The 26,318-nt window shown below is 46.1% G+C and overlaps 1 protein-coding gene across 1 annotated transcript in view; it reads left to right on the top strand.

Moving 5' to 3' along the window:
* Positions 1–383: 383 nt before the first annotated feature.
* Positions 384–26,318, top strand: part of GOLGA3 (golgin A3) — a 41,911-nt gene continuing 15,976 nt past the window's right edge. Inside the window, exons 1-12 of the mRNA XM_049769273.1 lie at positions 384–678; positions 2,527–2,679; positions 7,542–7,654; positions 10,389–11,038; positions 12,170–12,281; positions 15,534–15,840; positions 18,522–18,724; positions 20,097–20,234; positions 21,570–21,731; positions 22,008–22,376; positions 23,836–23,913; positions 25,208–25,471. Of these exons, the coding sequence (XP_049625230.1) occupies positions 546–678; positions 2,527–2,679; positions 7,542–7,654; positions 10,389–11,038; positions 12,170–12,281; positions 15,534–15,840; positions 18,522–18,724; positions 20,097–20,234; positions 21,570–21,731; positions 22,008–22,376; positions 23,836–23,913; positions 25,208–25,471 (2,682 nt within the window). The 5' untranslated portion in view covers positions 384–545. The remainder of the gene's footprint in view (positions 679–2,526; positions 2,680–7,541; positions 7,655–10,388; positions 11,039–12,169; positions 12,282–15,533; positions 15,841–18,521; positions 18,725–20,096; positions 20,235–21,569; positions 21,732–22,007; positions 22,377–23,835; positions 23,914–25,207; positions 25,472–26,318) is intronic.

The following is a 26,318-nucleotide window of genomic DNA, read 5'->3' as shown; positions in this document are numbered from 1 at the left end:
GAAACTGTTTATCAGCTGTGAGAATCTTTGTCTGGACCCCAAACTCCAATGTTTTTTTTCCGTTTGTTTGTTTGTTTGATGTGTCCTCTGATAAGAGGACAGTAATCATATTTATGTAGTAGCCTCTTGCTCGTTGTCTTTAGGGGGGGGCCACACCCTGCGGCACTTAGGGGTTACTCTCCTGACTCTGCACTGGGGCCATATTCCTGGCTCGGGGGACCATATGGATCAAGCCCAAGTCATCTGTGCGCAAGGCAAATGATCTTGTGCTATTGCTCCAGCCCAATTTGATCTGGGGATCAAACCCAAAATTGGCCAAATTAAGTTTCTAAATACTGTCTTTATTTCCTTCCTATCAGATACCATGGTGTTACTTGATTTCAAGTCACTTCTGAGACATAACTTCTAAAGATGAAAACCTGCCACCTGACCAACAAAAACCGTCGTTCCTGGGAGTCCTTGGCTGTTGCTGATGGCAAAAACCAAGCTTGCTAGAAGTTCATTTGCAGGTCCTAAGTGTCAGCCGCACTTGTGTGGTCCTCGCCATGGAAGGTGCTTTGGCTGTACAGGATGGCCTCTCTGAGGATGGATCAAGCGATGTCTCCTCAGCTTGCCTGGAAAGCTCTCCAGGGCCTCCCGGCTTACAGATGCTGCCTACCTCGAGAGAGGGATCTCACTGTAAGTCACTTCTGTGGCTGTTGTGCCTTCAGTCAGAAAGTTGTACATTAACCTGAGAAGACTAGTAAATGAGTACATGGAGGTTTTTATTCACTAAAATTATAGTTTAGCAGGGGTAGGCAACTTTTTTTAATTTTTAAATTTTTAAAATTTTTTTTGTTTGTTTTTTTGGGCCACACCCGTTTGATGCTCAGGGGTCACTCCTGGCTAAGCACTCAGAAATTGCCCCTGGCTTGAGGGGACCATATGGGACGCGGGGGATTGAACTGCAGTCCTTCCTTGGCTAGCGCTTGCAAGGCAGACACCTTACCTCTAGTGCCACCTCACCGGCCCCAGGGTCGGCAACTTTTAAGATGTAAAGATCCACTTGGACTCATTTCCAAAGGGGGAAAAAAAAGGGAAGCCGCAAAACCATCTTGACATTTAAAGCAAATATAGCACTGCATACAGTTTCTTATCTTAATGCTATATACAGGATCGTGCAGTTAGCTATCGATCTGAAGAAAAAAAGAACTTTTTCACTTAGCAATGTAAGACATTTATGCAAATTAATAGCCAATTAAAATATTTAAGTGATACCGCTCCCACCCCCCTGCTATCAGCCCTGCTGTTGAACCCGTGGCAAAGCTTCAAAGGAGCCAGTTTGCCAACCCCTGGTTTAGGGGAAAAAAAGACAAGATTTGGTGGGATGAGCGCATGTTTAGCATGCTGGAAGTTTAGGTGTTTTGTTTTGTTTTTTGGGGGGGGTCACATCTGGCGGCACTCAGGGGTTACTCCTGGCTCTGCACTCAGAAGTCACTCCTGGCAGGCTTGGGGGACCATGTGGGATGCCGGGATTTGAACCAGGGTCCATCCTGTGTTGGCCGTGACGCAGACAGACCTGGGTTCAATTCCTGGCATCCCATATAGTCCCCCCCAAGCCTGCCAGGAACGTTTTTTGAGCTCAGCCAGGGGTAATCCCTGAATGCAACTAGGTGTGGCCCAAAAAGGAAATGTAAAGAGAAGGGTTGGGCCTAGGATCCAGATTTGTTTAGGGTGAAAACAGGTTGTAACCCAAGAAAAATCAGTCTGGGAACTGTTTGGAGTAACTCTGAACTCAGAGCCAAGAGTAGCCCCTGAATGCTACCAGGTGTGGCCCAAAACCAAAAAAAAACAAAAACCACTTTGAGATTGACCACTGTGAATAAGCATGTTTTTTCCTAAAGGTTTCTAATTGTGTTTGAAGGTAGATTATTATTTCTTGCCAACTTTCTACTTTTTGTTGTTGTTGTTGCTTTTGTGGGGTCACAACGTATGTTTGGGCTGCTCCTGCATTTCTTTTTTTTTGTTAGTTTTGTTTTGTTTTTGGGCCACACCCAGTAATGATCAGGGGTTACTCCTGGCTCTGCGCTCAGAAGTCGCTCCTGGCTTGGGGGACCATATGGATGCTGGGGAATTGAACCACGGTCTGTCCTAGGCTAGCTCTTGCAAGGTAGACACCTTACCTCTAGCACCACCAAGCCGGCCCCGCCAGGAGCGATTTCTGAGCACATAATCAAGAGTGGCCCCTGAGTGTCACCAGGTATGGCTGAAAAATCAAAAAAAAAAAAGAAAAAAAAAAGCGCCCAAATTTGTATTAGTCTCATGTAAATGAAAAAATTCTTTGGGGCCCTGTGGGGGAACCTGTCCCCACAAAAGCCCATGGAAGAAAGAGGCCTGCTCTTTTCTCAAAGGGCCCGGATTTATGGGGTAGGCACATTACTGAGCTATCTTATTTGGATTCTCTTTGACTAATTTCAGCTATGTATCTGAAAAACTTCTTGATTTAATTGTTAAAACTGTGATGGCCCATCATGCTCTCTCTTTTAGGTGCTGATATCGAGAATAAAGCCTCAGCTGAAGGAGAAAGCCTGGATGTACCTGACAAAAGGAACTCCTGGCAGAATGGACCAACACCACCGTTCCCAGACTCTCCATCTATTGATCCTACTACAAGCCCAGTGGGTCCCAATGCCTCTTCAGGTGTGGCTGGTTTCCATGACAACCTAAGGAAGTCTCAGGGACCTAGTGCTGAGGGCAGTGTTAGAAAAGAAGCTTTGCAGTCTCTCAGACTCAGTCTTCCTATGCAAGAAACGCAACTGTGTAAGCATCCGTTCCCACTGGGTCTCCCTACTCCTCTTAAGATCTTTTCATCCATCATTGTGCTCCTGCTTTTCCCTCTGCCGTTCATTGTGGGATTGCTGCGGTGGGCGTGCATCTCACGGCTCTGTCCTAGAGAGAAGGCGCACTTGGGTGTTGAACTTTATTCTGTGATTTTGACACTTGTGCTCAGAGTCATGTTAAAGGGCCTATACTTCATGTCCTCTGACACTGGATTGTGAGCAAGCCTTCGATGGGGTAATTAAATTGGAAGCTTACTTTTATGAATCATTTATATTCAGTGTGTATTTTACACTGAAGCCTGGAGATTCAGAGATGGGAGATTCAGAGATGAACAAGTCACAACTCCAGACCTTTTCTGACACTTTTTCTTAGTAACTATCTGTAATGTTACATTTGGAGATATATTACACATATCCCGTCGTCCCTTCAGCATCCCTCCCTGTCTGACCACATCAGCCATGTTCTTTCATCTCCACGTAGTCCTCTATAAACAGGCAGGGTTTAGGGTAACTTTAATATAGAATGATGTTCTCCTTTATTATATGTTCTCACCACATTATCATGTAGAGGACGGTCCACATTATCTTTACTTTTGGGGTGGGAGAGGTCGGGTTTTGGGACCATACCCAGCAGTGCTCAGGGATCACTCCTGGTGGCTGAGAGGTGGCTGAGATGCTGGAAATGAAACCTTGGTTGCAAATGCCAGGCAAATGCCTACCTCTTGTATTATCTCTCTGGCCCCTCACATTTCTTGGTGTAGCTTCAAATTCTTTTTTTCTCTCTTTCTTTTCTTTTTTGGTGCCAAGGATCAAACCAAAAGCTCCATAAGGGCCGGAGGAACAGTGATGCAAGCAGTAAGGCATCTGTCTTGCCCGCACTAGCATAGGACAGACTGAGATTTGATCCCCCGGCGTCCTATATGGTCCCCCAAGCCAGGAGTAACCCGAGTGTCACTGGGTGTGGCCCAAATATTTAAAAAAAAAAAAAAAAAAAGAGCTCCATATATGCGAGGCAAGTGCTCTGTCATTGAACTACATTTCCCAGTTCTCCAAATTCATTCTTTAAGGCTGGAGGGAACTCCAATCCTGGCTGTTCTGAATGTGGGTCAGGTCTTCAAGATGTCAATCTGTAGCCTTTGTGCTTCTCTCTCTGTGGGCTATATGCCAGAGCAGAATGAATGGCTGTATCTCTGACATTTGGTCGTAGCCTGACAGTGCACTGCCTTCTGCCTTCTCACCCAAACAGTGACATGTACTGTGACATGGTGTACATCAACATGAATGCTAGAACATTTAAGCATCTCTTTACATGTTCTATGACCATTTAGCCATTTTTCCATCAAGGGCACATTTAAGATCACATTCATTTTAAAATTCTAGGAATAAACAATTTAAAGGATTAAAAAAAAAGGGGGGGGGGGCCGGAGAGATAGGATGGAGGTAAGGCGTTTGCCTTTCATGCAGGAGGTCATTGGTTCGAATCTCGGTGCCCCATATGGTCCCCTGTGCCTGCCAGGAGCAATTTCTGAGCCTGGAGCCAGAAATAACCCCTGAGCACTGCCGGGTGTGACCCAAAAACCACCAAAAAAATAAATAAATAAGTAAATCAACCTCGGGGCCAGAGCAGTGGCACAAGCGGTAGGGCATCTGTATTACACGCACTAACCTAGGATGGATCGCTGTTAGATCCCCCTGTGTCCCATATGGTCCCCCAAGCCAGGAGCGATTTCTGAGCACATAGCCAGGAGTAACCCCAGATGTGGTCCAAAAAGCAAAAAATAAAATAACCTTAAACAAAAAGTTACAACTGCTTTTTTGTTGTTGTTGTTGTTGTTGTTGTTCACACCTGGCAGTTCTCAGGGGTTACTCCTGGCTCTATGCTCAGAAATCGCTCCTGGCAGGCTCAGGGACCATATGAAATGCCGGGATTTGAACCATTCTTCTGCATGCAAGGCAAATGCCTTACCTCCATGCTATCTCTTTGGTCCCCGTATGACTGCTTTTTACATTGGAGACATTGTGTAAAAGTCTGAATCGTGGGTCTAAGGGATTTTTTTGTTTGTTTTAGGATCACACGCAGCAGTGTACAGGGGTTATTCCTGTTTGTGAAGTCAGAAATTATTCCTGGCAGTGTTTGGGGGGACCAGATGTTATTCTGGGGATTGAACCTCAGTCAGCAAAGTGCAAGACAAATGTTCTCCCCACTATACTGTTGCTCTGGTCCCACAGTGAAATTTTGAGATATCCACTCTGCCTGCTACCCCTTTGAAAAGCAGTTTCCCTCCTGAACCTGTGAATTTTGGGTTTGCCGCCTTGGGTTCTCTGCTAGCAGCCAGAAGTCCTGATTCTCCTGTATGGACCCTGTGAAGCGTCCTAAAGGTCTTTGTAGTCACAAATGCATAAATTGGTACTGACATTAGACATCAGTGATTTCCTTGTAAAAGCTCTGGTCATTGCTTACTTATATTTTAGGGGTTAAACAATAGCTGCATATCTCCTCAGAATCCATATCTGGAGTCAAGGTTTACAAGGAGAGCACATGCCTGTTTTGGGACCATACCTGGCAGCGCTTGGGATTTATTCCTTGCTCTGCACTCAGGAATCGGTCCTAACTCAAGAGTAAAACTGGGGGTGGGGTGTTTGGAAAAGAAAAAAAGTGGAACCATTTGTAGTACCAAAGTCTGCATGTGTATTTGCTTTATTACATGCTGTACTGCAGCATTAGATACCTTAACTCATCTTTTGGTTTGTTTGTTTGTTTGTTTTTGGGCCACACCCGGTGACACTCAGGGGTTACTCCTGGCTCTGTGCTCAGAAATTGCTCCTGGCTTGGGGGACCATATGGGACTCCAGGAATTGAACCCAGGTCTGTCCTGGGTCAGCTGCGTGCAAGGCAAGTGCCCTAGCGCTGCGCTGTCACTCCAGCCCATCTTAAATCATCTTAATGAACAAGTTTTTTTTCCTTCCCTATCCTCAGTTGTAGCCCCTGCAGGAACAAGGAACTGGCCCCAGAACTAGTGGGGGTACTAAGTAAGTCCTGAATGGGTAATGATGTGAACCGTCAAACCTAGAGATGCTCAGGGCTTACCCTGTTTCTGCAGTCAGGAATTAGTCCTTCTGTGCGCAGGGGGCCATAATGGGATACCAGGGGTCAAAACCTGGCTAGTATTACACCTGAATAAAAGTGACCAGCATAAGATCTATAAGACCGTGAGGCACACTTAGGTGACTTGTACCACTTCTGAAAGGATGTTTTGCCCCCGGGGCCCAAAAGTCAGGAATTAGTCCTTCTGTGTGCAGGGGACCATAATGGGATACCAGGGATCAAAACCTGGCAAGTGTTACACCTGAATAAAAGTGACCAGCATAAGATCTATAAGACCGTGAGGCACACTTAGGTGACTTGTACCACTTCTGAAAGGATGTTTTGGCCCTGGGGCCCAAAGACAGATGCTCCCATCTCACACTATACTATCACTCCAACACCAAGCATTACTAAATGGATGCGGTATTTCATGAGGAAGTTGCTTTTCTGATTTACGATGTCTTACTTAGATCATTGTTATTGCAAGATGGGGATAGCGATGGCTCAGATGATGTCTCTTGGGGCTGAGTGATAGCACAGTGGTAGGGCATTTACCTTGCACGTGGCCGACCCAGGACAGATCTGGGTTCAATTCCCAGCATTCCATTGGTTTTCCCAAGCCTATAAGGGGCTATTTCTGAGTGCAGAGCCAGGATCAACCCCTCAGCGCTGCCAGTTGTGGCCCAAACACCTCCCCACCAAAAACAAAAAACATTATGCTTCAGGCGTAACTATTAAAAAAAAAGCAGCCAACTGCCATATGGCCCCAATAGGTGTGTTTCTGTTTCAGGACTGCTCTCTGTGTGTCCCTCCCTCTTTAAAGCTAAAACAGAACATCTATGAGCCCCAGAACCACTCAGCACTAGCATCAGCTTTAAAATCAGTTCTGACACTAAAGGCACAGAGTGATACACTTGCATGGACACAAACCTGTGCTTGGCCAGAGTATCTTCTCTGCTCAGGGCTCAATTTCTTTTTTTGGGGGGTTAGGCCACACCCAATGACGCTCGGGTTACTCCTGGCTATGAGCTCAGAAATCGCGCCTGGTTTTGGGGACCATACGGATGCCGGGGATCAAACGGAGGTCCGTTCTGGATCAACCACATTCAAGGCAAACACCCTATTGGTGCGCTACCACTCCGGCCCTTATGCTGGACAATATAGTACAGTAGTTAGGGTGCTTCCTTTTTCATGGACAATCCAGACTTAGTCCCCTGTAAAAGCGCCGTAAGAAGTGATCCCTGGGGGCCGGAAAGATAGCATGGAGGTAAGGCGGTTGCCTTTCATGCAGGAGGTCATCGGTTCGAATCCCGGCATCCCATATGTCCCCTGTGCCTGCCAGGAGCAATTTCTGAGCCTGGAGCCAGGAATAACCCCTGAGCACTGCCAGGTGCGACCCAAAAACCACACACACACACACACACACACACACACAAAAGTGATCCCTGAGTGTAAAGCCAAGAGTAGGCCTTGAGCACTACTGGGAGGGCTTCCGTCGACCCAAAGTCTCTGTTTCTCACTTCCCAAGTGAATTGATCAGATGCTAAGTCATATTGGCCTGAAAACACTGAGCGTCAAGCTGCTGTGTCCTCTGCCTGGTGCTGTAAGAGTTCCTAAGTGACACATTTGTCTTGCAGGCTCAACAGAGGCTTCCCTGCCGCTGGAGAACGAGGAACAGGTTCGCCTTCAGGCTCGCAAGCGGCTGGAAGAACAGCTCAAGCAGTACCGGGTGAAGCGCCAGCAAGAACGAGTGAGTGATTCTCCTTTTGTTTTAGCTCAGAGAAACTCAATGTATGCAGCAATAATTGGATGTGATTCTTGTATCTGTTAATTTCTCTGCACAAGTCTAGGAAGATCATTTCTCTTCTGCTTTCCTGTTTAGTCCTTCCTCTCTCCCTTGAAATGAATTATTCTATTTAAGGATGCCATATGGGAAGCAGAGATAGCGAATATTTGGGTAGGGATGCTATTTTGTTCTCTGTACCAGACCAGTGAACCCTCCTTTTTGAGACGGTACAGTTTACCTACGCCGTGCCTCACCTTACAGGTCGTATGCATATGCTGGCCACTTATATTCAGATGGGACACTTGCCAGCAGGCTCACAGAAACAGGCGTGGTGGTATGAAATAGCTTATTAATATTTTCTGTGGATTTGAAAAACTTTTGAATTTTAAATGCGTTTTATTTTGTGGCCATTTCCATTGGTGCTCAGGGGCAATTTCTAATTGTGTTTGGTGGACCGTGTGATACTGGGCATCTAACTGGCTTCCCACATTGCCAGACGGGTTCAGCCCCTTGAACTGGCCCTCTGGCCTTGAAATCTTTTTTGTTTTTGTTTTTGGGCCATACCAGGCAGTGCTAAGGGATCACTCCTGGCGGGCTCAGGACCATAAGTGGTGTCAGGAATCAAACCCTAGCTGGCCATGTACAAGGCAAATGCCCTATCCACTGTACTATCACTCTGGCCCCCTAAAACAAACTAAAGTTCTTAAAGGTTGATTTTTAAAAAAAAAAAATACTTTTTAATTTCAGGGCCGGAGAGATGAGATAATGGGCTGAGGGCAAGCTTTGCGTGCAGGAAGCTCGGATTTGAACCCTGACACTCACTACATGGTTCTCTGAGAACCTCTGGGAGCGACCCCTGAATACTGCCAGGTGTGGCCTAAACCCCCTCCGCCGTGCCCCCTCAAATTACTTTCAGCGAGTGGTGATGGAAATGAGTTCTTTTCAGAGCTGCTGTTTGTTTTTCTGGTATAACCCTGGCTCTATTGCAAGGGCTGGAAGCCAACATCAGGCTGAGAGTAGGCTGGCTTCAGCCTGTTCTGGAGCTTCCAGGTATCTATTAGAAAGCAGGAAGAGTTTGTGTCACTCAATAGTCTGTCTTTGTATATGAGCCCTTGGCTGTATTTTGACCTTCTATAGTCTATACTATGGGCCTTACAGCAGTCACATTAAACAAGTGACAGTCTATCAAGTGTAAAGTGGCTGAGCCAGGCTTATCCTGCAGTGCCTCCTGGAGGGCTACACTGGAAGTCTCAGATACTAGAACATCAGATACTAGAATGGAGTGTTCAATGTTTACCCATCTTTGCAAAACACATAGATGCATAAAACCCATGGTTGAGCTAGACCAGGAAAAAGATACTTTTTTCCTGTAAGATACAGAATTTTTCTCAAAATGTCCTACATCGTAATTATGACTATATCAGTGGTCTCTGCCTTCTCATCTAGCCCTCTCCCCCAAGGCAGGCTGCATCCCAGCCCCTGTTCCACGTGACACTGTACAGACCAGTGAGGGTTGCCATCCCACCTGCAGATCAGTGTCTTCAAAACCCAGATGAATGTCCCTCACCAGGTGCAGAGTCTCAGTGATTGCTAGTGTCAGGACAACTTCTGGATTTGCAACTGCCGGCCTGAAGACTAGCTGCCACCTGGGTTGGCACAGGTATAGGGCACAGGGGACTTCTGAGTTCATTGTGGAAGCCCACATGAAAAGCCTAGGGTCCCCTTTCAAGAGACGCTGAAAAGGTTTTAAGTAAAATACTTAAACTATTAAAGGATATTTGCTTGGGCTTACCTCTTGTACATGACGAACATCGTTCAGTCAGTTGGGTGGTATAGAATAGAATGATGAGGAAGTGCCCCTTGTTTGTAATGCAATAACTTCCAGGCCTTTGCACAGGAGAGTGTTAACTTTTTTTTTTTTTTTTTTTGGTTTTTGGTTTTTGGGTCACACCCAGCAGCGCTCAGGGGTTCTATGCTGGCTCTATGCTCAGAAATCGCCCCTGGCAGGCACAGGAGACCATGTGGGATGCCGGGATTCGAACCACCGTCCTTCTACATGAAAGGCAAACGCCTTACCTCCATGCCATCTCTCCGACCCCGAGTGTTAACTTTTATACTGCCAAATTCCATAGGACATTTTCTTAGGTTCTGGATCGGCTGCTTGCATGGCAAACGCCGCTGTACTATCTCTCTGTCCCCTCATAAGACATTTTCTAACTTACCAGAGAAATGCTAGGGCCAGCAAGATAGCTCAGTGAGTGAGAGCAAATCATGAGTGATTCTGGTTTGATCATTGACAAACTCATTATCCCTCGAACACTGCCATTTGTGATCCCTGAGCACCAAATAAGGAGTAACCCCTGAGTACCACTGGATCTGACCCAAAAGCAGAGAAAAAAAATTAGATAAATTCCAACTTTCTTTAAAAGAGTAGTTTGGAGACCAGAGAGCTATTATAGGAGTAACAGTGTTTGCCTTGCATGCCGCTGAGGTGGTCACGTTGGAGTGCCAGCATTATCTGATGGCCCTGGAGCCCTGCGGGAGCTTTCAAACTCTATCTGAGCCCAGGTGGCTGTGTGAGAATGTGGGAGGAGGGAGGTGTCTGGCAGGGGAACGTCACTGATGCAGCCATTCTAGATGGCAGTTTTTGCTGCTGTCACTTTTATACTTAATTTTTATGCTTCTGTTTTCTTCTCAGTCTAATCAGCCTGCAGCTAAATCAAGACTTTTTAGTACACTTGATCCTGAACTTATGCTGAACCCCGAGACCTTACCAAGAGCCAGTACTGTGGCTATGACAAAAGAATATTCTTTCCTGCGCACTAATGTCCCTCGGGGACCAAAGGTGGGGAGTTTAGGTCTCCTGGCACACTCTAAAGAGAAGAAAAGTTCTAAGTCAAGCAAAATTCGGTCTCTGGCTGATTATAGGACCGAAGAGTCGGACACTGGGAATTCTGTTGTCCCAGCTACGGACTCTGCAAGGGTTTCTGTGAAGGAGCACCGGAGTGGAGCAGCCTCAGTGGTGTCTGAGATCAGCCTTTGTCCTGAGACAGAGGAGCGTCTGGAGGGCGTATCCGTCCTGGGAGATGCTGCATCAGAAGTGGATGGAAGTGAGAGTGACAGCTCCTACAGCAATGCTTCAGCTCAGGGGACACCAGGCCGTCTCATGAACTCTATGGGCATGAAAGAAGCCCCCTATGTCATCAATGGCCAGGAGATAGCTGCTGGCGCACTGGGCCAGTTCCCCTCCATCACAGATGTTCTTCAGGCGGCTGCAGCTGAATACCGGGACCAACAGCAAGAGGTCAATGGGGAGACCCGGAGCCGGACAGACAGCATCTGTAGCAGGTAGGCAGTGCCATTTTATTTTCCTGAGTCATCTTTCTTGGCATTTTGTTGTGTCCAACTACAAACTAACTTTCTTTCTGTGAAAGAAAGCTAGGACTGCCAATGTGGCTCAAATGATAGAGAATTTGCCTGGCTTATGTGAGTTGGAGCTGTGGCACTAAATATTCCCCACAATAGTAGGCACAAGAACTAGATCCATGGATCATCAGTAATCTCCTGCAACACTCAGCTGTCCCCTCCCATTTACCTCTTTACCAGAAAAGCTGCACAAATGCTTTCTTCACTGCGCATGGTGGTGAAATGGGCTGACCTGGCAAGGGAGACATGCTCATTGTTAGCATTCTTAAAAGAACTTGAATCTCTTTTTTTTGGCTTTTGGGTCACACCTGGCAGCACTCAGGGGTTACTCCTGGCTTCCTGGCTCCACACTCAGAAATCACTCCTGGCAGGCCCGGGGGACCATATGGGATGCCTGGATTCGAACCAATGACCTTCTGCATGCAAAGCAAACGCCTTACCTCCATGCTATCTCTCTGACCCCCCACCCCCCTTTTTGGGTTGAGTATTTTTCTTACCATTTTTTCTTTTTTCTGTATTTTGCTTTGGTTTGGGCCACACCCAGCAGAGCTCAGGGTTTATGCCTGGCTCTCAGCTCAGGGATCACTCCTAGGTGGGGCTGGGATAACCATGTGGGTGTCCGCAGGTGATCAAACCCAGGTCAGCTTCATACAAAGCAAGCACCCTAACCACAAGAAAAACTTGTGCTACCTTTTGCATATGCCCTACCCACTGTGCTATCACTTCGACCCCAAATTAAGCTTCGTAAATTTAAATCTCTTCTTATTTTCCAGGGGTGAGAGTAATGGTAGGGCCTTTGTCTTGCACATGTCCAACCAGATTCATTCCCCAACACCACAAAAGTTTCCCTGAGCCGCTCCAGGTGCGATCTTTGAGCACAGAGCAAGGATTCAGCCCTGAATACTGCACAGTGTAGCCAAAAACAAAACAAAAGTATTTTCAGCTAGTGGAGGAGATTAGTAGGAAAGTCTGGAATTTGGAAGATGTGGAGAAGTGTAAGGAAAAATAGTCATCGTTCACATTCCCACTGCCTGCTTCATCTTGACCCTGCAGTGTGTCCTTGGAAAGCTCTGTTGCTGAGACGCAGGATGAAATGTTGCAGGTTCGAAAAGAGAAGATGAGACTGGAAGGACAGCTGGAAGCTCTGTCATTAGAGGCCAGCCAGGTAATGGCATTTGGGTGTGTTGATAGCCTTTGAAAATATATACTTCCTGCTAGCTGGGTACATAGTTCTACTCTTCTTTTTTCTTTTATTTGTGGGGGCCGTACCCAGTAGTTCTCAGGGATTACTCCTGGCTCTGCACTAAGAAATTACTCCTGGAACCATATGAGATGCCGGCAATCAAACCTGGATTGGCCGGGCAAATACCCTACCTGCTGCGCTTTACTCATCTTTTTAAGAATAAGCTAAATTGTCAGAGTGAGAGTGCATAAGGTAAGGTGCTTACCCTGTATATGGCTGACTCCTTTTATTTGTTCCTGGCACCACATATGGTTTCCCCCTCCCCTCCGCCAAGCAATACCAGGAGTGATCCTTGAGTACTGAAGTAAGAAACAGCTCTTCGTACCTCTGGTGTGTCCCAAACTCTCCCTACAAAAAGTTTAGGGGCCAGAGCAGTGGTGCAAGCGGTAGGGCGTCTGCCTTTCATGTGCTAACCTAGGACAGATAGCAGTTTGATCCTCCCCCCATGCCATATGGCCCCAAGCCAAGAGCAGTTTCTGAGCACATAGCCAGGAGTAACACATACTAGGGGTTGCCCAAAAACTAAAAAAAAAAAGTTTAGGAGATTAGAGAGGTACATTGTTTAAGGTTCTTGTTGGCAGTGTAGCTAATCCTGACCCAAATCCCTGGCATTTTATCTGGTCCTCCAAGTACCACCAAGTTGTCACTCCTAAACATAAAGCTAGAAATAGCCCTAAGCACTGATAAATATAGCCCCAAACAGCACATTCCCAAAAATAGAAGTTTATGGGGGATAGGAGAGTGAGCTCAATGGGCTCAGCACATGATTTGCATTCAGCACGCCTGGCTTCTATCCCTGGTGCCACATGACCCTATGAGCACTATTAGAGGCAACCTTCAGGCTGCAAGCTAGTGTGTCCACAGCTCCCCATCATTCTCAAAGAGTAAGATTTAGGAGTGGAGGTGGTTCAAAGGATTGAACTACATTCTTTTCAGGAGTCTTAGGTTTTATCCTGCATTTCATAGTTCCCTGAGCATTAGTAGGAGCAACTTCAAATATTGTACCACCATGCAACACCAGGTGTAATCCAAAGCACAATAAAAGAGTAAGTGTTGGGGCCAGAGTGATAGTAAGTAAAATGCTTGCCTTATACATGGCCAACCTGGGTTCAGTCCTTTTCATTCCATATGGTCCCCTGAGCACTGCCAAGAGTAACCCCTGAGCATTGTTGCCAAGTATGGCCCAAAAACAAAACAAAAAAAAACAACTTTAGCTGAAGTTGCAACACAATCACTGTCTTTGTTTTGGAAGGGGGCAGCACCCAGAAGTGCTCAGGGGTTACTTCCAGCTCTGTGCTCTCAGAAATCACTCCTGGCAGGCTTGGGGGACCATATGGGATGCTAGGGATTGAACTCAGGTCAGCTGCGTGCAAGGCAAACATGCTGTCGACCCTGGCCCCTCAATCACCGTATTCTGTCTCCATCTACCTATGTTACAGGAAGTCTAGCCTCCAACGGAGCTCTATTCTCTCCTGCATCAGGATTTTCCTGGAATGTTTTCTAACTACTCGTAGAAAACTATAGACCACTTGATGACAGTAAAAGTATTTTGATAGAGTTCACCTTTTTTCTAGCCTGGTCTACCAAAGTTCCTTATTTGCCCTACAATACTTTTTTCTGTGGGTTCTGCATTTTCTCATACAAGTTTTGTTTTATCTGTTGACACTTGTCTGAAAAACAATATTCCCTTTCTAAAAGTAATGATGATAACTTTCCCTTCCTTAATTTTAAGCTTTCCTCAACAGAGCACTCTTATCATTTCACCTGACTTTGCCTCTGTGCATTCGGTGAGGAGAATAAGAGAGGCATGGTACAGAGCTTTTCTTTTCTTTTTTTTTTTTTATTTTGGATTTTGGGTCATACTCGGCGCTCAGGGGTTACTCCTGGCTCTACGCTCAGAAATTGCTCCTGGCAGGCTCTGGGGACCACATGGGACGCTGGGATTCAAACCACTGTCCTGCATGCAAAGCAAATGCCTTACCTCCATGCTATCTCTCCGGCCCTGGTACAGAGCTTTTCTAGGAGTGTGTTTGAATGTGTGGAGCAGTGAAAGCTCCACCTGAGTATAGCTTGCTTTGCAAATGTGGTCTCATGTTGGACATAGTCTTTTTGGCAACATGGTCTTGGGGTAGTGACTGCTTTGTGTACATAAAACTGCATCACCAAAGTGATTGCTGAATTTCAGTTAATTTTGGTTGTATGTGATTTTCACTTTGCTATTTTACAATGTAATAAGCTTCTAATGGGGGTCAGAGAAATTGTACAGCAGGTAAGGATCTTGCCTTGTATTCATTCAATTGGGAATCAATTCCTAGAACTACATATGATCCTTGAGTCCCACCAGGAGTGATATTTGCACTTAGAACCAAGAGTAAACTTGGCACTGCTAGGTGTGCCCTCCCCTCCAAGAAATACAATGTAATAACCCCCTAGGATGCATGTCCACTTCTAGACCATATATATGTGTATATATATATATATATATATAGTCGTTAGCTCCTTAGCTTTAGTAGCTTAAACCTAGGTTTTACAAACAATATGTGCTCTACTTTCTGGCACTTCTCCTTGATGATTCTAGGGATACTTCATGTGAAGTTTGTTTAGTTAACTTCATTTCTTTGGGTATGTGTGAAGTTTGTTGAATTGGTTGCTTGTCTTCATGCTGTTGGATTTCTCCCCGGTATGTGTTAGGTATATGTTGGGTATGTGTTGATGTACCCTGGTCTCTGCACTCCTGCTTGGTGTATGTTTTTTTTGTGCTAGTTTATTTTCTAACCTCCTTGTCACCTGACTCAGACCCTGGTGTGGGGAAAGTGTGCAGGTTCTGCAGTCCCCTTCTGTGTTATGGTTTCTTTTGGGGAAGTTTTCTTGCCAGAATAACTGGAAAGTATGCCCAGACATTGGGAAGTTTGCTATAAATTTTTCTGTGGATTACTTCTGGCTCTGCACTTAGAAATCACTCGTGGTAAGATTAGGGAACCAAATGGATGCCGGGGTCAAGCCAAGGTTAGCCGCGTGCAAGGCAATGCCTTACCCATTGTGCTATCACTCTGGCCCAGCCTATGAATCTTTTATATTTGTCACTAACTATGCTAGGTGGTCTCCCAGCACAGTAGTGCATAGAGATGTGACTTTGTTATCTGAAAGTCATTGTCCATGTGGGTACCTTTTCAGGCCCTGAAAGAAAAGACAGAACTGCAGGCACAGCTGGCTGCCCTGAACATGAAGCTACAGGCACAGGTAGAGCACAGCAATAGCAGTCAGCAGAAGCAGGACTCACTCAGTTCTGAGGTGGACACCCTGAAGCAATCCTGCTGGGACCTGGAGCGAGCAATGATAGACCTGCAGACCCTGCTGGAAGCCAAGAACGCCAGCCTGGCATCTTCTAACAGTGACCTTCAGGTAGCAGAGGAGCAATACCAAAGACTCATGGCTAAAGTGGAAGAAATGCAAAGTAGCATCCGCAAAAAGGACAATACAGGTGGGCTGGGCCGCTGTCTCTGCTGTTTCTCTGAAGTCAAGTAGAGCTCTGGGAATCTTGATGTCCTCACATGGTCAAGAAGAAAGGGATTGGGAGCCAGAGAAGGATGTTATTTGCTTTGCTTGTTGCCTACCAATGCTTCAATTCCTGGTATATATATATATATGGTTCTTCAACACTGCCCACCACAGTACAGCACAGCACAGCACAGGTCCAGGAATAACCCTTAAGCGCCAATGATTGTGGCCCCAACCCCTTCCCCAGTCCCCCAGTCCCCCAAACCCCCCAAGGAAAAAGAAGAATGGGTGGTTAGGTCTTAGAAATTAACCAGATTCTGAATGACTAGTCCCAGAACTCTCCCACTCATAGGTCCCACAGTTGTTGGAGGACAAGACCTGCTCCTCTTTTCTTTCCTACTGCTCTTTCTAAGGGTCACAGGTTCAACTTAAAACAGGCCCAACCCTCAAATTATCCATTGGTGAACCTTCTTAAATTCAACATTTTGGTTTTTTTTTATTTTGTTGTATCCATAAATTAATAAGAAACACCCTAAGACCCAAAAGATCCTGAGTCCCAAGGTAATTTGTGGGTTACAAAGTCTGACCTACAGAGTGACTTTCTTTCTGGACTGACCCAAAGATATGCCTGATCAGTTGGCTTACTGGATGCATAGGTTGCTGCTTCTCCCTATGTAAGAGCCCACCACTATGAACCCTGGGATTTCAGAGACGAACCGTGGACCTTCATAAGCTAATTTGTCCCCTATTGTGCTGTGCCAATATATTTTCATTTGTGTTTTCTTTTCTATGCACCACATGTGGAGGTACTTGGTGCCAATTCTTATGGTTGTCAGGGGATTATTTAGTGCCAGAGATTGAGCCCAAGACATCCACATGCAAAGCATATATTCTAGCCTTTGAGACATCTTCACATCGTTGTTTCTTTTTTTCTTTCTTTCTTTTTTTTTTTTTTTTTTGGTTTTGGGTTTTGGGTCACACCCGCCAGCGCTCAGGGGTTACTCCTGGTTCTATGCTCAGAAATCGCCCCTGGCAGGCACAGGGGACCATATGGGATGGCAGGATTTGAACCACTGTCCTTCTGCATGAAAGGCAAACACCTTACCTCCATGCTATCTCTCTGGCCCCAAATCCTTGTTTTTGTTTTGTTTTGTTTTGTTTTTGTTTTTGGGCCACACCCGGTGATGCTCAGGGGTTACTCCTGGCTATGCGCTCAGAAGTCACTCCTGGCTTGGGGGACCATATGGGTCGCCGGGGGATCGAACCGTGGTCTGTACAAGGCTAGCGCAGGCAAGGCAGGCACCTTACCTCTAGCGCCACCGCCCGGCCCCCAAATCCTTGTTTTTTATATAAAATGTAAACTCTGGGCCAGAATGATAGTACAGTGGGTAAGATTCTTGCCTTGCACACAGCTGACCCCAGTTTGATCCCCTGTACATCATGCTGTTCCCAAGCTTCTCCAGAGTTGATCTCTGAGCACTTCAGGTGTGGTCCAAAACTCGAACAGAATCATGTTGTAACTAGTAGAGCAATTACTATTTAAATATCATGTGTAATTTTACTCATATTTGTGAGGGGTTTTGTTCCCACTGTGATTTGGAGTTGTCTCTAATTTCTGTCTCCTTCTTCCACTGAACCAAATCTTCATTATTATTTAATGGTATTAGCAAACCAAGGTTTTGTGTTGTAGGGATTCTCTCCCTCTCCCCCGCCCACCCCCCCACCCCCCCCGCTTTTGGGCCACACATAGCAATGCTTGGTTTACTCCTGGCTCTGCACTCAGGAATTACTCCTGGCAGGCTCAGTGACCATATGGGACGCTGGGGATCAAACCTGGGTTGGCTGCGTACAAGGCAGTCCTATCCACTGTGCTATTGTTCCAGCGCCCCCCCCCCCCCCCAGCAAGGGTTTTAGCGCTAACAACACAATACTCTTTCCTAATTTGTGGAATGGCTCCTAGAAATCGTAATGCTGTTCAAAGACTCCCATAGATCTTTAATATTTTCATGTTTTATAATTGTGAATTGGTGATTCAAATCACCATATTGTGCTCACTTTGGCCGTACATTTACAACTTCATCACACACTTTGTGTCACTTGCAGTCAGGCACAGAGGTAAAAGAACAGTTCATAACATGCTTGCTCCTACCTGAGGCAAAACACCAGCCCTTTGCCTTCCTGTTTAAGCTCCTATATAAGCAAGAGCCTTAGTCTTGAAGTATTTTTGTAGTCTATGTATTTATTTTCAAACTTTTGTGTTTTCTTGGGTGATTTTACTATTTAAAATGGCCCCAAACTCTGTCTCTTTTCCTAAAAGATAGAGGCTATAATAGGTTTTATGAAATAAACACATCTACTAGATGAGATTGTTCAGGAGTGAGCTGTTTCCTTTTAACTGAGATCAGTGTGAATGATTTGACAGTAAAGATCAAGGTTCCTTCAAATAGATTACATAAAACAAGGTTCTGTGTTCATTGGTTAATAAGCCTCTATTCAGAGTTCTCTAAGAATAAACCTACTGGAGGCTTTGCTTACTCACAAACTTCGTAGAACATTTTTGCTGCCAGTCACAGAACAGATGCTTTTCTTGCCCCTTAAGAGAGCCATATGTCTTAGCTGTGCAGCTGTGGCTCTTCTGTTTGTGACAGATGGTTTCATTTTTAGTCTATGACCTGCGACAGCAGATGGCCTCCTTGCAGAGCCAACTACAACATGTGCAACTGGAGCGCAGTACCCTGAGCAGCAAGCTGAAGGCATCCCAGGCGGAGATTTCATCACTGCAGAGTGTCCAGCAGTGGTACCAACAGCAGCTCACCCTGGCTCAGGAGGCCCGAGTGAGGCTGCAAGGGGAGATGGCACACATCCAGGTATGGCCGTCCAGCAACACACAGCCATGCCAGTACTTGTCTGTAGTAGCACAACTCCTTTACCCAAATTCTGTCTTTTAAAAAGATACCCGTGGGTGCTGAAACAATAATGCAGCATATAGGGCACTTGTCTTGCACAGGACCAACCCAGATTTGATCCTAGCACCCCAGATGGTCCCCTGAGTCCTGCTAAGAGTGATGCCTGAGTTCAGAGCTGTAAGTCTTGAGCACCACCAAAATGCCTGTCCCCTCTTCCCCCACCCCCCCAAAAAAGAAAGAAAATACTGTTAGGACCAGTGAGATATATAGTACAAAGGTGAAGGCACTTGCCTTTGATAGCCTTTTGCTTACCAAAAGCCCAAAAAACTATTCTAGACTAAGGTTGTTACCTAATGGTAGAGCTCATGCCTTACCTATAACAGGGCCTGGGTTTGAAAAACAAACATTGAAGCAAAAAGACTACTAACTGCTTACTGGTTAATACCATCTTCGGTACTTTAACTCTACATTAGAATTAAATTTTGGGCATCACACTATGTGTTCATCCCAAACGGTGCTCAAGACTGTGGGGCCCCGCTGGCAATTCTCAGATGGACAGATGCTTTTGGGGCCTCTATGGTTGCACCAGAGAGTACATGGCCAGAAGATCATATGGTATAAGGATTGAACCTGGGCCAGCTGCATGCAGGACAGTGAGTGCTTTCCTGCTGTACTGGCTGGCCTGGGGTACTTTGTCTTTGTTTATTAATGTGGATTTTCAAAAGAAGTAAGTGATTTCCATCCCCTCAAAAATGGAGACAATAGTCCAAGTACATTTGAGAGTGTTTCCGCTCTTTGCTATAGGTAGTCTCATATGTCCTGGACTTTTCTGTATCGTTCTCTACTCTTAGGAATGTCATAAGATTTTCTTATGATTTTTCTTATGGAAGATGGTCAGTAGTACAATGGATAACTCAGATTAGATTTTGGACTGCATTGCCAATACTTCTTCCTGGCAATGTGCTAAACACACAGGCACTGACAGGCAGAATGTATCTAGTTAAAATTGGTCAGTTCAGTTCATTAGTTAGGACCCTGTCCTTCAGATAAGAGCCTCATTAGCAGGGCTTACAGAGAGACCTCAAGTAGAACTTTTGTGTGGGTCTTGTTAAAACTCTGTGGACTAGTGAATAATGACCACTGATTTCTAGGCTGCCACTGTGTGTGTCTCAGGCACATCTACCCACAAGAGCTGAGTCCAAGGTAGGAGTGGGCAGGTAGAGTTGCTGCCTAGCTGATAGGGGTTGGGGAATGACCTTTCAGGTTCTGGGGCAGACTTACTTCACTCTTGCTCTTCATTCAGCAGTGTTCCTGTCTTCCCTCTCCTTTGCAGGTCGGACAGATGACTCAAGCAGGCCTCTTGGAGCATCTGAAACTTGAGAATGTGACTCTGTCCCACCAGCTGACAGAGACCCAGCAGAAATCTATCAAGGAGAAGGAGCGAATTGCTGTCCAGCTTCAAGGCATTGAGGTGAGGGCACAAATTCTGAGATAGCCCTGGTTGGCATAGTTTTGGGATCTGGGGCTTTAGGTTGTTTCGTTTTGTTTGGTTTGAATTTGGACTACACCCAGCAATACTCAGTAGGATCTGCACTCAAGATTTACTGTGGTACTTGGGGAACCATATGTGTTAACCAGAGATTAAACCCGGGTCACGTGTATGCCAGGCAAGCATCCTGTACCCAAGAGATCTGGGTCATTTTTTTTTATAAATTATCTTTATTTAAACACCGTGATTACAAATATAATTGTAGTTGTATGATTACAGTCATGTAAAGAACACCCCCCCTTCACCAGTGCAGGATTCCCACCACCAATTTCCCAGATCTATCTACTCCCCACCCCACCCACACCTGTACTCGAGACAGGCTTTCTTTTTCCCTCATTCATTCACATTGTTATGATAGTTTTCAGTGTAGCTATTTCTCTAACTGCACCTATCACTCTATGTGGTGAGCTTCATGTCATGAGCTGCACCTACATGGGAAGATGGGGGGAAATAAGGGTTGGGACCGAGGCAGTAAAATATTAGAAATGAGATTTGTAGGGCAGTATCAAGGTCACAATACAAGATGGATGTTATGGATATATAAAATATATGCATACAGGGCCGGGCGGTGGCGCTGGAGGTAAGGTGTCTGCCTTGCCAGCGCTAGCCTAGGACGGACCGTGGTTCAATCCCCCGGTGTCCCATATGGTCCCCCAAGCCAGGAGCGACTTCTGAGCGCATAGCCAGGAGTAACCCCTGAGCGTCAAACGGGTGTGGCCCAAAAAACCAAAAAAAAAAAAAATATATATATATATGCATACAATACTATCAATAGGAAAACAAGGAGAAAAAAATTCCAGTGACTGTCCCAACATAACCACTACTAAAACGGCCATTTCCATTAGTGTAGGGAGAGGTAGAGGGGAAGCCTGAGGACCACTAAGAGTCCACCTGAACCCACTTCTGGCCATCTGAGCTGGGTCATTTTTTTTAACACTTGAGCACCACCAGGATTGACTCCCAGGCAGAGAGCTGGCAGTAGTCTCTGAGCACCACTGGATGTGGTCTAAAACAGCTCAGGGAAAATAATTAAAACTATTTGTTTTCTGGGGCCGGAGAGATAGCATAGTGGTAAGGCATGTGCCTTGCACGCAGCCACCTAAGACAGATCTGGATTTGGTTCCCGGCATCCCATATGGGTCCTCCAAGCCTGCCAGGAAGTGATTTCTGAGCACAGAGCCAGGAGTAACCCCTGAGTGCCACTGGATGTGACCCAAGAACAAAACAAACAGAAAAATCTTTGTTTTCTGGACCCAGGCTGACATGTTGGACCAGGAAGCTGCCTTTGTGCAGATTCAAGAGGCAAAGACAATGGTGGAGAAGGACCTGCAGAAGAGGCTGGAGGAATTTGAGACTGAGAAGGAGCAACTGCAAAAGCTGGCAGCCTCAGCAGCGGCCCTGGAGCAGCAACTAGAGCAGGCAAGCACCTACTTTCTGTAGCCTCATCTGATCTGGTGTCTGAGGTTCACCTGCCCTTGCATGCTGCGCTTTTAGTCAAGTATGTTCTATTATCTCTTCCCCCACCCCCAGCCCTGGTGCCACAGTTCTACATCCATACACTTGATGTACAAACAGCCATCTCCAAAGTATCTATCCCAGTTACTTCATACCTGAATAGTGGCAGAGTAAGCTTTTGGAGCAGGATGGTGGTCTCATTCAAGACTGGCCATCCTGAATCTAGTCCCTTGTTTCTAGGTGAAATTGACCTTGCATCAGCGAGACCAGCAACTTGAGGCTTTGCAGCAGGACCACCTGAACTTACTGCAGCAATTCACCATGACACAGGAGACCCTGCAGACACGGGAGCAATCCCTGGGCAATTTGCAGGCACACTATGATGAGCTGCAGGTCAGGTTGGAGGAGCTACAAGGGGAGGCCACCTCTAAGGATGACACCATCCACTTCTTGCAAAATGAGAAAATTGTCTTGGAAGTGGCTTTGGAGGCAGCCAAGAATAGCAAGGAGGAGTTTGATACTGGAGTGAAACATTTGGAAGACAATACCAAGGAAACTTCAGAAATTTTAGAGCAGTTGAGACAAGAATTAGCCATCAAATCCAGCCAGGTAATGTACTTGCTTCGCTGATTGGTCTGGTCTTTGTTTTGTAAGTTTTTTATAAGAACTCTGTAAATGGGAACGAGTGCTCCCAAGAAGGGACCAGGCTTAGCTGAGGAAGGGACTTATCACAGCTTGTGATGTGCTTTTTGCAACTGGGTATGTAGACTTGGAAAATGAAGAAGACGGGTTGAAAGCTTAAAAGTACTAGACCAGAGGCCGGTGAGGTGGCACTAGTGGTAAGGTGTCTGCATTGCAAGCACTAGCCAATGAAGGACCACGATTCGATCCCCCTGGAGTCCCATATGGTCCCCCCAAGCCTGGGAGAATTTCTGAGCACATAGCCAGGAGTAACCCCTGAGCATCAAATAGGTATGGCCCGAAAAACCAAAAATAAAAAAGTATTAGACCAAGAGATCTCTGCTGAAGATGTGGAGCTCAGACTGGATAAGCTGGCTGGAACTTTGGCCTTTTCCTTCCCACAGCTGGACCCTTTGGACACATTTGCAGGGCAGTTATGGGCTATCTGTGTATGAGGCTGGTAAGGATGTGGCATGGGGGCCAGGTGAATGTGATGTGACTTGCATATCATCCTGGAGCCATTTTGCTGCAGCCTGAGATGGATCAGTATAAGCAAATGTTCAAAAATACAGAAAACATGAAAGCGACATTGTGGTCAGAATAGCATTAGCAGTAGGAAGCAAATATGTCTTTCAATTCTACTTCATTAGCATCAGGGACAAGATAATTCCCTTTTTTTCCTTTCAGATAGTTAAATGGAAAAGGGTCTGGTTTTTTGTTTGTTTGTTTGGTTTTTGGGCCACACCCCACGGTGCTCAGGGGTTATTCCTGGCTATCTGCTCAGAAATAGCTCCTGGCAGGCACAGGGGACCATATGGGTTGCTGGGATTCGAACCAACCACCTTAGATCCTGGGTAGGCTGCTTGCTATCTCTCCGGCCCCAGGCTCTGTTTCCTCTGCAGACATTAACCTGTTCTGAACTACTTCCTAGATTATGATAAGCATGTCGTTGTGATGGTCAGGAATTAGGTCAGCGTCTTTGATAAGGTTTAGTTTGTTTATTTACCAGTAAGAGGGACATTACCTGACACTGAAAAACAATGACTCTGGGTAATGTAGGACATTATTTCTCATATTTGAATTTGCCTGTGTCACTAATAGACTTCCTGGTAGTTGACTGGGTTGAGTCTTCTGAAAGCAGAAATAAGATAGAGATGGTGCCTGGTCAGAAATTGCTCCTGGCAGGCTCAGTGGACCATATGGGATGCCAGTAATTGAACCAGAGTCAGTCTGGGGTTGGCCACGTGCAAGGCAAATGCCCTACCACTGTGCTATTGCTCCAGCCCCAGGAACGTTTTTTTTCAACTTTGATGGTTATTTTCCTGCCTCAGGAACCCTGGGAACACAAGCCATCCATGTAACATCTGTGCAAACCTGTCCCTCATAGGTGGATCACCTGCAAGAAGAAAATTCTACTTTGAAAAAACAGATGCAGAAAATAAAGGAACAGTTTCTTCAACAGAAGGTAAAAATATATTGTTGCTTTTCTTTATGTAAAGCAAGTGTATGGAACATCCTGTGGGTGGCTTATCTTCTCAGTAGAGGAGAACACTAATCAAGGGGAAGATAACCTCTTGGTTCCTTCAGGTTCTTTTTTTGGGGGGAGGAGGGAATATCCAGCAATGCTCAGGTCTTACTCCTGGCTCTGCATTCAGAAATTATTCCTTGTGGCTCAGGGATCATAGTTCAGCTGTATGCTTGGCTAATAGGGGTTGACAGAATGCAAGGTAAAATGCCTTACCCACTGTAGAATTGCTCTGACCCCCCTCTTTCATGTTTTAAAGGCACTTGATTGATTCTAAGATATGTTCCCCCATTCTGTTATCTCTAAAGTCAAAGTGTGTTTTAGAGTGAGTGGGCCATGCATCTTAATGGTGGGATCACCATGTCTAATCATGAGGGAGCAGCCTCTTCACCATATGTGCTGAGTTTCTGTTTAAGTGTCTCTAAAGCTGTGCCATGATCAATACCAAGTAAGTCCTGAAGCATGCAGAAGGCTGCGGGGCATATTTTATATCATGAAGTGAGAGCTGTAGTGGACATGAGAAGTTTACAGCATCAGTAAACTCCTTCAGGGGCTGAGGAATGACAGCCCTGGTGTGCCTTGTCAGCAGTGTGAGGTGAATCTAAGGAAATGTCTGCTAGAAGCCCAGCATCACATATCCCTGAGGAAGTCCCCAGGGGGTGGGAGGAATCAGGACCATTTCAAGTCTAACCCTGGTTCTAGGCACTGAATCAAGTTCCAGTAATTTCTTGGATTTGAGAAAATGTTTTATTTGGCGCCCAAATATTTGGGGCTGGAGAGATAGTACAAGAGAAAGGCACTTGGGCCTGTGAGGTGGCGCTAGAGTTAAGGTGTCTGCCTTGCAAGCGCTAGCCAAGGAAGGACCGTTGTTTGATCCCCCGGCGTCCCATATGGTTCCCCCCAAGCCAGGGGCAATTTCTGTGCACTTAGCCAGGAGTAACCCCTGAGCATCAAACGGGTGTGGCCGGGGAAAAAAAAAAAAAAAGAGGAAGGCACTTGCCTTGTATTCTGCCAACCCCTATTTGAATCTCCAGAGCCATTTATGGTCTCCTGGTCACAGCCAAGAGTAACTCCTGAACATAGCCAGGAATAGCCCCTGAACACTACTGGATATGGTCCAGAAACAAACACAAAAACAGCTTGTGCCTTAGATTAGGAATTAATGCTTTACACTTACCCTTGATGACTCCCAAATCCTAGCCCCATAGCTACAGCTTCTATGTCCTCTGGACAGGTGATGGTGGAGGCCTACCGGCGGGACACCACCTCCAAAGAAAAGCTCATCAGCGAACTGAAAGCCACAAAGAAGAAACTGGACTTGGAATTGAAAGAGCTGAGGCAGGAGTTGATGAGACTTCAGGGGGAAAAGAAATCCGTGGAGATAGAACAATCACGTCTGCAGAAGGAAGTCTCCCAGGTCCGTCAACAGATGGTGGACCTCGAAGGACATCTCCAGTCAGTACAAAAAGATCGTGATGACTTACAGGTGCACTTACAGGTACAGCTTATAGAAGGTTTATAAGGATTTAGCCAAAAACACCCTGGACTTATTCTGTGGGCTGGATGGAGCAGGCTTTTAGCAGAACTGTGCAACTAGGCCCTCCTGGAGCTCATGTGAAGAGACAGACAGGTGGAAATACAGCTGGGAAGGTAATAGGCACCTGAAGGGAGCTGCTGGAGAGAGACACTGGTTGCTGGCCTTTGAGCTCCTGGATCTAAGGATGGAATAGGCACCAGAGTCTTATGTGCATGATAGGCACACAGAAAGCACTGCACAGTTCACCACAGGTCTGGATTCTGCACTTGAAGTGCAGTGGAATCTGTGAAGAATCCCGACAGATACTAGGGTGTGCTCTGCATGTGTAAAGATTCCCCCATCTGGGGCCGGGCGGTGGCGCTGGAGGTAAGGTGCCTGCCTTGCCTGCGCTAGCCTAGGACGGACCGCGGTTCGATCCCCCGGCGTCCCATATGGTCCCCCAAGAAGCCAGGAGCAACTTCTGAGCGCATAGCCAGGAGTAACCCCTGAGCGTCACAGGGTGTGGCCCAAAAACCCAAAAAAAAAAAAAAAAAAAAGATTCCCCCATCTAAAGGAATGAGTGTGGAAGTGGAACCCAGAGAGCAGGTCCCTCAGTGCAGATTCGTCTGGGTGGCAGAGTAGTTTCTAAACACCAAATCTAGAAGCAACAGAAGCTATGGAGCAAGTGGTAGGTAGGTTGAAGATATTTCAGAAGTTCCTCAAGAGAAATAGGATTCAGGTAGAAAGGTTGGTTGGTGGGGGAACCCAAATTAGCGCCCTATCTAATGGGGGACATAAGGCTGACACGGAAGTCAGGGCACAGTATCTA

This window comes from Suncus etruscus, chromosome 2 (genome assembly GCF_024139225.1).
Source record: "Suncus etruscus isolate mSunEtr1 chromosome 2, mSunEtr1.pri.cur, whole genome shotgun sequence".
In the NCBI taxonomy this organism is placed as follows: Eukaryota; Metazoa; Chordata; class Mammalia; order Eulipotyphla; family Soricidae; genus Suncus; species Suncus etruscus.
The sequence above is the reverse complement of the archived record's forward strand: the minus strand, read 5'-3'. Positions and strand labels throughout refer to the sequence as shown.